Source organism: Alosa sapidissima, chromosome 4 (genome assembly GCF_018492685.1).
Source record: "Alosa sapidissima isolate fAloSap1 chromosome 4, fAloSap1.pri, whole genome shotgun sequence".
NCBI classification, from domain to species: Eukaryota; Metazoa; Chordata; class Actinopteri; order Clupeiformes; family Clupeidae; genus Alosa; species Alosa sapidissima.
Window position 1 is genome coordinate 39,860,609 of NC_055960.1, and position 17,658 is coordinate 39,878,266.

General features: G+C 42.9%; 1 protein-coding gene across 1 annotated transcript in view; it reads left to right on the plus strand.

The window, feature by feature from the left end:
- The window catches only part of LOC121707572 (caM kinase-like vesicle-associated protein), an 88,884-nt gene that overhangs the window by 41,645 nt on the left and 29,581 nt on the right, over positions 1-17,658 (plus strand). The window contains exons 7-10 of the mRNA XM_042090224.1: positions 594-669; positions 8,311-8,447; positions 10,381-10,459; positions 12,776-12,863. Coding sequence (XP_041946158.1) covers positions 594-669; positions 8,311-8,447; positions 10,381-10,459; positions 12,776-12,863 — 380 coding nt within the window. The remainder of the gene's footprint in view (positions 1-593; positions 670-8,310; positions 8,448-10,380; positions 10,460-12,775; positions 12,864-17,658) is intronic.

The window sequence follows — 17,658 nt, forward strand, 5'->3', positions numbered from 1 at the left end:
TCGCTCATCGTTGCATGGATCGCAGCTCCATGTTCAAATTATACGGTCAATTGTTCATAGCGGTTCACAACTTTACCTCAGTTAGCCGACAAGCAGCCGTTTAATGCTTTTTGTCTTACTTATGGCTAGTATGACAAACGTTAAGCTAACTCACAACGGGAGCACAATGATTTTCACTAACATTAACTTTATTCAAGTTAACTAAATTTATGTGTGTGCTTCTGCCATTCGGTCATCATTTTCGATATTAACTTATTTGAGGCGATTTGACGCTAACGTAACATTACAGTGCCCAGTAACATCGATGCTAAATAATCCTAACATCTACGTGAAATAGTAGTGTAATGCATGTCACTTACCTGAAAAAACTGGAGCCTTCTTCTGAAAGTGTCGGTTAGTAGGCTTCAATTAATAGCTTAGCAAACCATTTTATGTCGGCTTTTTGAATAAAGATGTTCAGAAAAGGATGTGGTAACTTTGTGTAGAATCATGGCTGAGACGTCTAAGTTTCAGGGTGTGTGCATATTTGTGTGTGTGTATATATGTGTGTTTGTATATTTGTGTGTGTGTGTGACCCCTGTCTTAACTCGTAGCCCCGGAGGTGGTCGGGAGGCAGCGATACGGTCGCCCTGTGGACTGCTGGGCCGTGGGAGTGATCATGTACATCCTGTGAGTTAAGCACGCACACACACCTAACCTTACACGCACACACGCACGCACGCACACACACACACACACCTAACCTTACACACACACACGCACACACACCTAACCTTACACACACACACACTACTGGAAGCAACTGAATCCATGCATTTCCACTGAATTATTTTTGGAATCTGATCCCTTATCATACCTGTTCGTTTGTACTCGTCGCTCGACATATCGTGACTAAATTCAAGATGGCGTCGAACGGTAAAATTCCTTAAGGTACTGTCTGTATAAATCGTCTTGTAAATAAATAAACTACCTGTGCTTTCTCAAGTTCTCAATGTCTCGTTTTAAATGTCAAGGCCCTCGGAAGTCTACCAATGAAGTATGGAGCTACTTTGAGCCTCGTAAATGGTGTAAAACAGTGATTTATTTGCATGGCTAGGCCGATGCCCGAGGCCCCCCCAACGAAAACCTGTTGGTAGCATTGTTAGTGCAGGGGACAAGCCGAGATGAGCTACAGTGGGTCCCAGTTAAGAATTGACACTTCATTCACCATCAAGGCGATTTACGCAGCTGGGTGAAATGTAAGTACAACTGCTGTGGGCTGCGATTGGCCGAGTTTTCAGTGCGTTTCTCTGTGTTTTTAGCAGCCCCTGCAACATGCTAGTCCACTGTAGCCGGGGCGCCTGCAGGAATTAATGCTATGGTACGCACACCCATCACCCCCCCCCCCCCCCCCCCCCGCAAAAAAAAACATTTACTCGTGAACAATATTTGTCCGTTTTAGGTCCGTGCATTGGTCAGTCAGCAAAAAAGTAGCCTACATAGCATAACAACATCCACATGCAATAATACAACGACAACGTCTACAATGACCTATTCATTTGGACAACTTGATACAGCCCTATACATGCTAAAGTTACCTTTAGTTTTGTTCTAGCGTAACGTGACGTCTGGCTTTAGTGCAGTTTAACGTTCTGACAAGCACACCAATTGCCTACCTTGTTCTTTTCCATCTGGAATAAGTCCTAGTGTTGCTGATTCCATCCTTTCTGTTTTTGTTGTTTAAACTTGTGATATCCATGATGAGTATTGAGTTAGTGAATTAGCTCAACATTGTGTGCTGATAACCATATATAGATAGCCGAGTAAAAGAAAACAACAAGTAGCCTATTGCGTGCCTGCGTGCGTATTCTCTCTCCTGCTCAAACAAAATGTGTTCACTAACTTTACGTAGTAGAAAATGGTAAATAGCCTGATGGCATGCAGCTAATGGGATACTGTGCATAGTTGGGAAGGTATGGTAGGCCAATTTGGTGTGAATACACACACACACAAGGGAAATTTTCTCTCGCTGTTGAGTAGCCTGATGGTACGCACAGTGTGTACAGACGTACACCTGCAGGCGTGCCTGCACTGTAGCCTATAAGCTTTGTACATAATGTTAAACATAGTTTTGGATTCAGTGGCAAGATGTCTTGATTGTACAGTGCCTGTCTCTCAGTAATGTTTTAAAATGAGAGCTTCGTCAGCTGGCAGTAGGCTACTTTGTCGGCAGTCATGAGAAGTTTGCTTGCCAACAGAACATAAATATGCTGCCCAGAAACCTCGTGAATAGTTCTGATTTGTTTTACTACACTAACAATGTTAAATATAGCCTTTGCCTACAGCATCTCCTTAACAGTAATGTTAACAACATGACTAGCCTGGCGGGCCATCCTATATCATTGAAATGTATAGTCTGGAATCGAATCATTCACCTGCTTAATCCAAGGGGCGGGCAGAGAATTGTCTTTCAAACTGCCTAGGCATGCAATAGGCCAGCGCTACGACCATATCCGTATCCGGTCGGCAAAACGGCAAATACATCCTTCTTCGAAAGGAATGACTTAAGTGCATTGTGTTGCTCAACTTTCAAAGAAAAGCACAAGTCCAAATCCTCCAAAGTTGACCCCAACGCCGATTCAAACAACCGCTCTTCGTTCGCCATAGCCACCTTCCTTGTTGTTCACCGTCGCAGGATGTCGTTATCCTGTTAAGCCCGCCTTAAGACTCTCTAACGAAATAGAGCGCTGTGATTGGAGAACATCCACGGTGTTAAGCCAATAGAAATTCCTATGGTTCGATACTAGACGTACAGGCTGAGCAAATTAATTTGCCGCCGCTAGGGTGCGTCTAGATTTCTAGGCTACAACATGACAGCATTCATATGACAAAGGAAAACGAATTCGGTCACTCAAGACTGTGCCACAGCAACCAGTGTAGGCTACAGTCCTACCCAATAGGCCTACTCGAAGCAGATAGCGTTGTCTGACGGTTGAGTGGGTTAATGCGCGTATTTCCAGAACAGTTCTGCAACTTTCAGGCAGTTCTGAGTTTGAATCTAGGCAGGAGCAGAGCCATATAAATGCCTAGGCCTATTGTTATAATTTTTTGCAAGGTGTTGCTCCTGGCAATACTTGTTTATAAGACGTTTAGTGATTAGGTGATAGCTGTGTAAAACGACTGTTACGCGCTGTTACAACTGTAGGCTACAATGATTGCAATACAAAAATATGCGCGTGTTAGTTTAATTAGTTTTGTGATGTTTTGCACTTTTGCCTCATGTGTTTTCAAGTTTGAGGGCTTTTTTGGCAAGATTGACCTTGGTTAGACTCTGACAGATGCATGAACTTACGTGCATGAAATCATGCGATAGCTTACTTTACACATAGCCAAGGCTACCGTCGGTGCATTTTAGTAGCCTAGTCTAATAAGCTACACCAGCTTGTCTTTAAGAGGGGAAATTGTATAGCCTATAACATTAGCTGAGTCACATATTTGGCCATATGGTGTTTATCATAGGCTACATCACGAAACCAAATAGTGTAACAAAGGCGAACAGGGGAAATTAATTGGGCATGAATCATTGTGCTGAACGGTAGGCCTATTTGTCAATGAGCAGAAACACACACGATATTCAAACTGTTGATAAGATGTGCACTATGGAAACTGGTCTGTAGGCTAACATTGGACAAATAAATGACACCGACTCGCCATATCCTTACTCTGAAAAAACATTGTCTTGCTTTGCCGCAAACCAGTTTGCAGGTAGCATAACGTCTTTTTCAATTTATAGAAGGGAGAGCTTAGTCTCTCCTGTGACATTGAGGTGCGCAAATAGTTTTTAATAGCCTGTTCAACTTCGAAAAGCTTCACCCGATGCCAGTCACTGATCGCAATTTCAAATTTCGGGAAGCTTCGTTCAATCTTTTTAAGTTTTAAGTGCAGTAGGCCCCTATCTGCCCCCTTTGGAATTATATCTCGAGCCTATTATAAGGTCCAGTGCGTTATGTCCTGGGATTCGGACGTGCTCAAAAAGAAAAGAAAAAACACTTTTTTTATAGACGGTTATGAGGAGCAATATGAGTCTGAACTCTGTGTCATTCAGACTCAACCCTCTTGTTGCTTTGATATCTTGAAATTGTGTAAAAAGTGAAATTTCTACAGTAGGCCTACAACATGCAACATGTTTGTTAGGCTGGGCTACTCTTGTACAGGTAAATGTTGAACAATTGCTGGTGTGCAGGCTATAATCAATTAGCTAACTCATTTGTCCAGCTGTTTTAAAAAAAATGAATGCTACATTCAAACGCAAAAGGTGCTTTGATATCTTTTTCGTTTGAACGTCGGCAAGCAGGCATGCTGCAGTTGCAATGAATGAGGATAATTGGTTTTATCTGCGGATTTATTTTTTGCATTATTTTGAATATGACTCGCTCCAGTCTCAACAGCACGTCTACTTTTTCCACACGCATCTAAGTTCTAACACACATCCCCTCTCGCTTTCTCTCTTTCCATCCCTGCGCACGGGGCTCTCTTAAAGGAGCTGCACCATTTTACAACAATTGCATCTACATTTTCATATTAGAATGTTTTGTCTGTTTAAGTGTAAGCTTAAACTACCGTGATCAATTTAAGTTCCCGTGCCCCCGCTGAAAGTCTCATGCGCTTATCGTTACACTATCACATCTATAAGTAACCGTGACAAATAGGGTATAAGATATATAAACTCACGCTATTGTATTATCATATATGTTTGGTAATGGCTCACTGCGGCATGGAAGCAGTTAAGTCAAGTCGCATCAAAAATAGTTGTGGCAGAACTCCCAAGTGACACCTTGTGGTTGTTTGTGTCAACTGCAGTTTGTGCCATTTCTGCTGAGATTCTGCGTGATTCATGAAGGAACCCGTCCAGATTTAACTGGGACCCAGTGTATGAGACATACATTTACACTCGGTATCATGTTTCAACACACTTTAGGTCAAAACCACACCGGAATTCTCCTTTAAGTGACTTAATCACTTTCCAGAATGTCGCTGGATTGCTACCACAGTCAGACAGATTGTTCAAATAATAGGTAGATTAATAGGTTCAAATAATAGGTAGAAGTGCATGTATTTCTAAGATGTCTGAAAGTTTGCCAATCTCCATCACTACCAGTGGATCTTGCCAATGCCGAAGCTTTGTTTCTTTGAGAAATAATCTCACCTAGATCATGACTGAACCAAGGGTTACATCTATTTTTTATCCTAAATCTCTTAAAAGGGGCATGTTTATCTGCTAAGGTGTTATAAATAGTCTGGAAGTTTCCAATGCAAGTTTAGCATCTGGAATAAGATTTAAAGAAGTAAGATCACTGGCATGTAGATCATGTAAAAATGCCTGCATAATAATAATATTTACATACAGAGACCCTGACATTTTTCTTCTGCCATCTCTAATGCAGCCCACAGGACAATGATCACTGAAATCCATTGGGAATACACAGCTATGCATATAATTATGAGGCTTATTTGTAAGAATGAGATCTAACAGGGATGAACGACTGGCAATTTTCATATTAGGTCATGTGGGTTCTGTGACTATTTGGGTAAGATTTAACTCATTACACACATGTTTTAAATCATCAGCTGCTGGAGACATCCAATCTAGGTTAAAGGAGAATTCCGGTGTGATATTGACCTAAAGTGTGTTGAAACATGATACCGAGTGTGAACGTATGTCTCATCAGATTCCAAAAATAATTCAGTGGAAATGCATGGATTCCAGTTTCTTCCAGTAGCAGCAACTGGAATCCATGCATTTCCACTGAATTATTTTTGGAATCTGATCCCTTATCATACCTGTTCATTCTTACTCGTCACTCGACTTATCGTGACTAAATTCAAGATGGCTGCAAACGCTAAACTTCGTGAAGGTACTGCCTGTATAAATCGTCTTGTAAGTAAACTACCAGTGCTTTTTCAAAGTTCTCAATGTCTCGTTTTAAATGTCAGGGCCCTCGGAAGTCTACCAATGAAGTGTGGAGATACATTGAGCCTCGTAAATGGTGTAAAACAGTGATTTATTTGCATGGCTAGCCCGATGCCGAAGCACCACCATTGAAAAAGCTGTTGGTAGCATCGGCTAACTAGCGCCAGATTTTGGAGTGCAGGGGACAAGCCGTGATGGGCTATGAGACGTATGTTCACACTCGGTATCATGTTTCAACACACTTTAGATCACACCGGAATTCTCCTTTAAGGTCCCCTAAAATGACAGCTTCAGAATTAACTAGAGAAGTAAATTGCTCTGAGAGACTATGTAGTGCGTCAGGATTGGCAGAGGGTGGTCGGTAAACGCCCACAATAACCAGAGAACAGCCACCGAGTTTTACGTTAATGGCTAATAAATCAAACTGACCCAGGACAGAGGTGATACACTTATAGAGAAGCTTAAACTGTTTCTAACATAAATAGCTACGCCACCACCCTGTTTAACTCTATCAGCTCTACAAATATTGTAACCATAAAGGGAAATATCTGAGTAATTAACATTGGTATTCAACCAAGTTTCTGAAATGACAATGACGTCAGAGTTGGAGTTATTAACCCACAACTTTAAAATGTCCATCTTTGGCAAAAGGCTCTTAGCATTTATGTGAACAAAACCAAGCCTTTTACGTGTCTTAAAATGTCGTGACAAGTCCAATATAGGCATACCCAAAAGACGATCTCCAATATCAGATGAGCGCTCACCAGCAAGAGTTAGTGCACTGCATGTTTAAAAGTGTCGTCTTGTTGTTTATGTCCATTTTCGCAGATGATTCCTTTTTCTTTACACTTGTAATCGCTGGGGCAGAACTTCGGTAGATGAGGTGGCTTGTAGTTGACATGACAGAGCCAGTTGGCCTACGCTCTGGTAAGTCGCGCTTATCAGACCATCGCAGCGTTTCCTGCGCAATATCCCCGTCGCCCGGCAGAGGTGGAGCACATTTTCGCTGATAGCCGCGTTGATAAATGACAACTGCAAAAGTTGTAGGGCAGTGTATCGAAGGGCCAACATCAGCAAGGCATGCTCAAACTGACACAGTCCAACGGGAGCTATGCACAAGCTGCGTCCTTCTGCGTTAGGCCAGCTGACAGTCCACCGACTAGATCAGCCTCCGATGTCTCAGCTGAGAGTCTACCGACTACATCAGCCATTGAAGTTCATAGATTGAATGAGGAGTACTACTCCCAACTGACAGTCAACCGACTGAAACAGCCACTGTGTCCATATGCTGATGAGTTGGATAGCAAATGTTACGGAGATAACAGTCTTTCAATGGATGCAGCGTCTTAGGCAAAAACAAGCAACAAACTACCATGGAAAGGGAAAAAAACGCAACAAAAACAACAAAAACAACGAACGAGTTGATATGTTAACGAATAAAATATACAAATCAGAAAAATATGTAAATCAAGTTATGTAAATATTAGAAAATAATCAAACAAAAATAGGCCAAATGGAGCGGCGCATCTGGCCAGCGTCCCCGTTACTAGGCAACACTTAGACGCCCCCACGTGTGCCAGCCTGCCAGGGGGCCCCCATTGGCCATTTAAAAACATAATTTGTTCAAATGTATATAAGATAACACAACTTAACTTCACTGTACCCAAAATAAATATGTCAAATAGTAAGACGCTGATTGGGTAAATATACGTCATACAGGTCAGTTGGACAGCTGATTGGGTAAATATACGTCATACAGGTCAGTTGGACAGTTTGAGCAAATGTCCCAAAGAAGGCACCAGAGCAGGGGCTCCAAACCGAAAGGCTCTAAGAGCTACAGAACAGCGACACCAACAGCTGCTGCCGAGCGTTTGAGTGGCCTAAAGCCAATAATACTACTACTACTACTACTAATAATAATAATATTAGCTTTATTTACACAAGGAAAAGATAGAGAGCTGTCATGCAAGGGAGGCTAACAATGTTAACAATGATAACAATGCTAACAATGATAACATAAAACCCAATATTATGTTATTCCGAGTAAAGTCAACAGTCTGAATATTAGTGTTCACGTATGATCTAGTTTATGATTTAGTCTATGATCTACTATGATCTAGTCTATGATCTAGTTTATGATTTAGTTTATGATTTAGTTTATGATCTACTATGATCTAGTCTATGATCTAGTTTATGGTTTAGTTTATGATCTACTATGATCTAGTCTATGATCTAGTTTACGATCTAGTTTATGATCTGTATTTAATTTCCTAGCCCATGTAACCTAACTATGATCTAGTCTATGATCTAGTTTATGATCTACTATGATCTAGTTTATGATCTGTATTTGATTTCCACAGGTTGTCTGGCAATCCACCCTTCTACGACGAAAGCGATGATGATGATTATGAAAACCATGACAAGAACTTGTTCCGGAAGATTCTGGCGGGGGACTACGAGTTTGATTCTCCTTACTGGGACGACATCTCCGACTCAGGTCAGCAAGAGGAAGAGTGTGTGTAAGGTTGTGTGTCCATAACTCAGGGTATGTGTGTGTGTGTGTGGGTCCTTTGTCCTTCTGTCTGTCCGCCTGTCTATTTGGGGGCAGCTGTGGTCTACTGGTTAGGGCTTCGGGCTTGTAACCGAAGGGTTGCCGGTTCTATCCCCGACCCAGTAGAAAAAATGTGGGCGGGGGAAGTGGTTGAGTACTGCTCTCCCATGCCCACATCACATGCCCACATGCACCTAACACCTTACTGCTCCCCGAGCATCGCTGTAGCAGGCAGCTCACTTTTCCGGGTTAGTGTGTGCTTCACCTCACTGTGTGTTCATTGTGTGCTGTGTGTGTTTAACTAATTCACGGATTGGGATAAATGAGACCAAATTTCCCTCTTAAGATCAAAAGAGTATATATCCCTGCTGAAAAAACCAGCCTGACCAGCTAAAGGTGTTTTGCTGGTTGACCAGCTTGTTAACCAGCTTGTTTGACCACCCTATGATGGTTGACCTGCTAGACCAGCAAAACTCTTGCGAAAACATACCTTCAGCTGGTTTACCCATTTTATGATGGTAATTCAGCTGGTTTTGCTTGTCGTACCACCTCAAGCTGGTAATTTTAGCTGGTGTTGCTGGTCTATAGTGCTGGTTTAACTGGCCATGCCAGCTTATGTTGGTCATTCTAGCAAACCAGCATGACCAGCTTGACAGGCTGGTCACCAGCATGACCATCTTGCACCAGCTGTATCCCACAAGACAGGCTGGTCACACCAGCATGACCAGCTTCCTCATATGGTCACGCCAGCATATCCAGCTGGTGGCCTAACCAGCTACACCAGCAAAGACCAGCAAGAGCTGGAAGATAACCAGCAAAGACCAGCTACCAGCTTTTTGTTTTGGATTGGATTGCTTTGGATTGTTTTGTTTGTAAATAAATAAATAAATAAATACATAAAAGTAAAACTGATACCTTCTGCTTTTCCCAAAAACAATGTAGCCTACAGGTGTACATGACCTTTCATCAGTCCAGTTGCAATGGATGAACTGTGATGAACTGCCCTACTTGTGATTGTTTAGAGATTTTAAAGGTTTCATAACAATGCTACAAAGTTTTTGGCTAGTGCTACAAATCTATTCACCTTCGCAGCGCCAGTAGGCTACTTGCTGTGCAGCCGCACACGCACACACAGGCATGCCAAACAAGCATAAACAAAAGTTTCAAGAGTGGGGGTGGAGTAGAAGATGGATACAAATTGATTAGTGTGATTTATGTTCGCGGAACGGATGTACAGGACTGAGCGGCAGTCATATTTTGTACCGCTATGCGGTACATCTAGTTTTATAGCCTTATACTCTTTCATTAAACAGGCGCTCCTCCGAAATTTGGTGCAAAGCTAGTGCAAATCGTATCAATAGGCTGGCAGTTAACGACAGTGGACAAAATCAGGGCACAGTGTAGGCTACAACTAACACTCACATTCCTCCCCTTAGTTTCAACGAGTTCTAGTAAAGTGAAGTAATGTGAATACCTCCATCCCTCAGAAGTTAGCGTTGGCTACGTCTCGCTTGCTATGATTGCACTTCATGCTACCAGCCTCTATCACGTAGGCTGCCACGTGGAGCTAGGAAAGCAGCGTCGCTGTCAAATCTGTCCCTGGGAAAAGTAACATTGTGCCGATTTAAAAAAGGAACTACGTTACGTTACCAAATTTTCAGTAGTAGTGCGTTACACTACTTTTTACTCGAAAAAGTAGTTACGTTACTGTAACTCGTTACTTTGTAACGACAACAACATTGGTGTTATGTAATGGGATTGTGTGTGTGTGTGTGTGTGATGGAGTTTTGTGTGTGTGTTGTGTAATGGGATTGTGTGTGTTGTTTTGTGTGTGTGTTGTGTAATGGGCTTGTGTGTGTGTGTGCGTGTTTTGCTGCAGCTAAGAATCTGGTAGTTCGTCTGATGGAGGTGGACCAGGACCTCAGGATCACAGCGCAAGAAGCCGTAAACCATGAATGGTACACACACACACACTCTCTATTTCTCTCTCTCATTCATACACATCCATTTTCTCTCCCTCTCTCTCTTACACACACACACACACACTTACTCATACACACACACATTCACTCACTCTCTCTCATAGACATCCTATTCTCTCTCCTTCTTACACACACACACACACACACACACACACACACACAAGAAGAGCTGACAAGTCCAGGTGTTTACTGTAGGTCTACTTCAATGAAAAATGTAGTAAGTTGTATTTCAATTCAATTTGTCTTGTCTATGTTCTTACTGTAGGTCTTACATATCTATTATATCTTGGGAGGAATTAATACAATTCATTATTTTTCAATACATTTTGTCTTTCCATATTTTTTCTGATAACAGCAAAAGAGAAAGAAATGGCATAGACATAGCAAAAATGAAGGTTAAAACCCCTCATTTTGAGAGCAAGTCCAGTGTGTAATGATTGATTGAAATCACACAATGATTTAACTTCAAGATGTGTTGTCTGAAGGCAACATTTCATACCTGTCAACCCTCTCACGGGTTTCTCACGTATTATAACTTTATTCCCGCTGTCTTCCTCCCTGCTGAAAAAAAAACAGCTAGAAACCAGCTTATGCTGGTAGCTGGTTTTAGCTGGTCTTTGCTGGTTTTCTTCCAGCTCTTGCTGGTCTTTGCTGGTGTAGCTTGTTGGGCCACCAGCTGGATATGCTGGCGTGACCATCTGAGGAAGCTGGTCATGCTGGTGTGACCAGCCTGTCTTGTGGGATACAGCTGGTGCAAGATGGTCATGCTGGTGACCAGCATGTCAAGCTGGTCATGCTGGTTTGCTAGAATGACCAACATAAGCTGGCATGGCCAGTTAAACCAGCACTATAGACCAGCAACACCAGCTAAAATGACCAGCTTGAGGTGGTACGACAAGCAAAACCAGCTGAATTACCATTATAAGCTGGGAAAACCAGCTGAAGGTATGTTTTCGCAAGAGTTTTGCTGGTCTAACAGGTCAACCATCATAGGGTGGTCAAACAAGCTGGTCAACCAGCAAACCACCTTTAGCTGGTCAGGCTGTTTTTTTCAGCAGGGCTGTTTTAATATTTTCCCGTAAAATATCCTGTATTTTAATACTCTTATATAATTATTATTACATGACCTTAGAGTTATTAGCCTATTTAAGATAACACTGTGGTTGTTGTGAGAGCACAATTTGATGCCAATCTGTGAAGTAAAGTCAGGTTAGACCTAACTTCAAACCTCATTTAGTTAGTGCAGCAGTTTTGTTGTCTGAATTCTTGTAGTCAGCAGAGGGATAGCAACAGAAAGACGAATGTTGCAATTTTCCCAGACACCCAGAAGTCTCCCTTATTTTCAATGCTCAATGCTGACAGCTATAAACATTTGCTTTTGCTGCATGTTCTAAATGTTTTAAGAGTTTAAGAGTGTTCTAAATGTTCGAGTCTGTTCCAAGCAAATGAGGCATTTTGGCCAGAGTGCTTTCGTTTAGTGTTTCTGTGTTAATTGTTTTCAAAAATGTCAGAGTTGACACAAGCATTAAAGATAAACATATCTGTCTATATCGTTCATACTGCATATCCATATTTATTCTGCTCGTACAATGTTGAATCTAATCTAATCTAAAAACTGTAATAATCATCTGCTGTCAAAGAGGCAATAGGAGTTAGTTAAAAACCTTAACTTATTTACTGGGGCACAGCAGTTCAATACTGGGGCACGTGCCCCAATTAAAGGGGTCTAGTGACGGCCACTAGACCCCTTTGACGGCCATGCAGCTTCTGAACCCTCACATAGGTCACACTTCTGAGCACTCACATAGGTCACACTTCTGAACACTCACATAGGTCACACTTCTCCTGAGCACTCACATAGGTCACACTTCTCCTGAGCACTCACATAGGTCACACTTCTGAACACTCACATAGGTCATACTTCTCCTGAGCACTCACATAGGTCACACTTCTGAACACTCACATAGGTCACACTTCTCCTGAGCATTCACATAGGTCACACTTCTCCTGAACACTCACATAGGTCACACTTCTCCTGAGCACTCACATAGGTCACACTTCTCCTGAGCACTCACATAGGTCACACTTCTGAACACTCACATAGGTCACACTTCTCCTGAGCACTCACATAGGTCACACTTCTGAACCCTCACATAGGTCACACTTCACACTTCTGAACCCTCACATAGGTCACACTTCTGAACACTCACATAGGTCACACTTCTCCTGAGCACTCACATAGGTCACACTTCTGAACCCTCACATAGGTCACACTTCTCCTTGTCTTCCCAGGATCTCTGGAAATGCTGCCTCCGATAAGAACATCAAGGATGGTGTGTGTGCTCAGATAGAGAAGAATTTCGCCAAAGCTAAGTGGAAGGTAATGCATCTGTTGTTGTTGTTGACAGTGATATTTCTCTTTCACTTTGAACAGGTCAGGTTAACACCCGGCTAACATCACACCTCACCACTCTGAACTATGCTTCCATTGGTTTGTGTATCTTACAGTAGAAAGTAGAGGAAAGTGAATGTTGACCTGTCTAATGTTCCATCTGAAAAAAACAGCCTGACCAGCTTAAGGTGTTAACAAGCTTGTTTGACCACCCTATGATGGTTGACCAGCTAGACCAGCAAAACTCTTGCGAAAAACATACCTGGTTTACCCAGTTTACGATGGTAATTCAGCTTGTTTTGCTTGTCATACCGCCTTGAGCTGGTCATTTTAGCTGGTGTTGCTGGTCTTACATTGCTGGTTTAACTGGCCATGCCAGCTTATGTTGGTCATTCTAGAAAACCAGCATGACCATCTTATATCAACAATGTCAAGCTTGGCAGGCTGGTCACCAGCATGACCATCTTATACCAGCTTATGACCAGCTTCCTCAGATGTTGCTCAGCATGCCCACCTGGTGGCCCAACCAGCTACACCAGCAAAAACCAGCAAGAGCTGGAAGAAAACCAGTAAACACCAGCTAAAACCAGCTACCAGCATAAACTGGTTTCTAGCTGTTTCTTTTCAGCAGACGGCTGAAAAAGCTAACAGGTACAGTAGCAGTGCAGTAAAGACTTAAACCTCCTGACGCCTTAACCCTTTAGGCGCCAGAGGTTTTTTTCCGAAACAATCAATTTTGACATCTTCATTTCAAAAGGCTATATCTTAAAAGTGATAAGAGATAGAGACTTTCTGTAAATTAGAGAAATATTAAGGATGACCCAAAGTTTATGTAGAGATTAAATGTTTATATCTAATTTGCATATTATGACGTCATATGGTGGCGGCCATCTTGGATTATAGAATTTTCATGAAAAGTCGCATGTTTGAATGATAAAATGCACCACTTCTTTCCCCCCAAAATGTCCCTCACCTTCTGTATGCTATATTGCACAATACTGAATGCTCAGGTAAATAGTAAGTAGTGAACAAACTGTGTAAATCATTACTAATAAATGGCCGAAACAAACCAAATGCATGTAGCGGTAGACTGGCCTTTTGCTGTAGAGATTTTCCATTTACTACATACAGTAGGCACTCTGATTCCATGTATGGGGCACATATAGATTATTCAGATGACACACAAACACAAGTAGACAAGACCTGTTTAGTTCAAAAGCTCATTTGCCACGGCAAGGCACAGATCAGGACTGAGATGACGAGACAAGACAAGAGACAATGTTAGTATTTTTTTTCTTTTTGTTGTTTTTTTTCTTAGCTGACAAAGACACACACATCACAAGGACATGAACACACAAAAAGGAACACATAGTGTATGTCCTAAATGATCAGGTAAATAGATAGCAAATCAACAGTGTAAATCATTACTAATAAATGGCTGACATTTTTTTTTTTTATGTAGCAGGCCTTTTGCTGTAGAGATAATGACTCCCTATCCATACAGGGCCGGCATTCCCATCATCTTGTGATAGACTATGCATGACCTAATGTGTGTGTGTGTGTGTGGGAGAGGGAGAGGGAGAGAGCGTGTCACCACCTCCACCATGCGAGCAGCATGGCCAGCCTCGCGCGCGCCGAGTGGAGAGAATTTGCGCAGGTCGGACTAGGCCTACTGTCATTCTCATTGCGACTCCCCACACTGCCACTACGTTCCCCCCTAACTCTCCTATGAGCACTTCGACCTCGTCTAACATACCCAGTCGCATTAGACAAAGGCTCCACCACGTTACTGTCGTCGCGATTGTGGAGAGGCAAAAGACAGAAGCTAGCGCTATTAGGCTACCTCCAGCCTTGTTCGCCACACCACTAACACCCTGCTAACTTCCTGATGAACGCTCCGAACCCGTGAAACATTATTCCCACCAGTGACATTGGGCAAATGATTCAACGTTTGTGCTTGGTGTAAGCTAAACTATGGAGTAAACTCTCACTTTGTCCAGCTGCATCATTGAAGGCAGGGACGCATCTGAAGCCTCACTAAACGAATCACCGTCATTTCCTGAAGGCAGATATTCCCCTTCAGAATCAGGGTCCGCGAATAGAAGACCCAACACTTCATTTCAGGTAAACTTTTTTGATGCCATTAGACGATAATCTAATGCAAATACTCGCTAACGTTGACAATATCGCTCTGACTAAGTGGCTCACACGCACACTAGCTCCGGTATTGCACACACTGATTCAGTGCGCTGTAGCTCAAAAGTTTTGTTTAAACCATGACCTTTTTCGGACTCGGGGATGACGTATGACATGTTTGCCACCTAGTGGAGTGGATGTCGAACGAAATATGACACCCTATTTGACTAAATCGGCCGTTTTATTCAGTACCGCATCTTGTCGAGTAAACTCGACAGTGGCGCCTAGAGGGTTAAAGGAGAAGTTCGGTGTGATATTGACCTAAAGTGTGTTGAAACATGATACCGAGTGTGAACTTTTGTCTCATAGCTCATTTCGGCTTGTCCCCTGCACTCTGAAATCTGGCGCTAGTTAGCCCATGCTACCAAAAGGTTTTCAAAGGGGGTGCCTCGGGCATCGGCCTAGCCATGCAAATAAATCACTGTTTTACACCATTTACGAGGCTCAAAGTAGCTCCACACTTTATTGGTAGACTTCCGAGGGCCCTGACATTGAAAACGAGACATTGAGAACTTTGAAAAAACACTGGTAGTTTATTTACAAGACGATTTATACAGACAGTACCTTCAGGAAGTTTACTGTTCACCGCCATCTTGAATTTAGTATAAGAATAAGTATAAGTATATATACTTTTTTTATGCCGTGAGGGAAATTTGGTGAATTAGTGAAACACAAACAGCACACAGTGAACACACAGTGAGGTGAAGCACACACTAATCCCGGCGCAGTGAGCTGCCTGCTTCAACGGCGGCGCTCGGGGAACAGTGAGGGGTTAGGTGCCTTGCTCAAGGGCACTTCAGCCGCGGCCCACTGGTCGGGGGTCGAACCGGCAACCCTCCGGTTACAAGTCCAGAGTGCTAACCAGTGGGCCACGGCTGGGTCACGATAAGTCGAGCGACGAGTACGAATGAACAGGTATGATAAGGGATCAGATTCCAAAAATAATTCCGTGGAAATGCAGGAATTCCAGATGCTGCTACTGGAAGCAACGATAAGGCAGTCGTTTTATTTTATTTATCATGCCTAACACTACATTCGTACATGAGCTGTCATCTATCAATCAGCATGTAAAAACTGGTGCCGGAAATTGCAACCATGTAACGCCATTTTTTAAAAAATGTCGGCGGCCAAATGCGATGCTAATTGGCTGAAGCTAACCCTCCAAATCCTGACCCCCTGGTTTAGCCTCCGTGCTAGTGACACACAGTAACATCCATGGGGTTTAGCCTCTGTGTTAGTGACACACAGTAGCACCTATGGGGTTTTGGGCTAAAGGTGATTTGCTGGTTGACCAGCTTGTTAACCAGCTTGTTTGACCATCCTAAGATGGTTGACCTGCTAGACCAGCAAAACTCTTGCGAAAACATACCTTCAGCTGGTTTTCCCAGCTTATGATGGTAATTCAGCTGGTTTTGCTTAGTATGAAGTCATTTTGCGAATGCGAGGACAATATGAGCCTGTTGCATTTAGTTAGATGTCCGAGTCACGCATTATGTTTAAAAACCACTGGCTCGTAATCACAATAATTTAACACACGACAGTTGGATAGCCTACTTCATCATGTTCCCATGCCTACATTTTGGTGAGTAGCATAGAGATTGTTAAAAACAATAAAGTATGGCTCTCCGTTTGGGACATCGACAACTTTTCAAAATATTTTTAATAGGGTAGACTACCGTCGGAGATGCTGACTTGCAAAGGCCTTGGGATAACACGTTATCGCCACTATCATCAGTCATGCCCCTTGATCAAAGTGGGGAATGAAATAAAAGTTTGAGAACCACTGGCTTAACAAGTTACCTGCAGTCCAGAACACACAGAATGGAGAGGACTTAGAGGAGGTCACACAGTGCACAACTGACTACCTGAACTTCTGACATTGTTGTTCCCACCAGAACTGTACGCTGCTTTCCTGTAAGCAGCGGGGCCTGACAGACTGTGTCCAAGGCTACTCAAGGCCTGTGCTGCTGAACTGGGGGAGCCACTGAAGCACATCTTCAATTTGAGCCTACGCCTTGGACAAGTTCCAACATTGTGGAAGACATCATGTCTTACCCCTGTCCCTAAGAAGCCACACCCTAGTGAGTTTAATGACTACAGACCTGTCGCTCTTGCATCACATGTGATGAAGACAATGGAGCGGCTGGTCTTAGGTATGCTCAGACCCCAGGTACGCCATGCACTAGACCCGTTACAGTTTGCATACCAGGAGAAAGTGGGCGTGGACGATGCCATCACTTATCTTCTACACAGGACACATTCCCACCTAGACAAGGGGAAAAGTGCTGTGACAATCATGTTCTTTGATTTCTCAAGTGCTTTTAACACCATCCAGCCCCTCAGATTGGGAGACAAGCTCTTGCAGATGGGTGTGGACGCTCACCTGGTAACCTGGATCACAGATTACCTGACCGAGCGGCCACAGTTCTGCGACTGTAGAGATTTTCCATTTACTACATACAGTAGGCACTCTGATTCCATGTATGGGGCACATATATATTACTCAGATGACACACAAACACAAGTAGACAAGACCTGTTTAGTTCAAAAGCTCACTTGCCATGGCAAGGCACAGATCAGGAGTGAG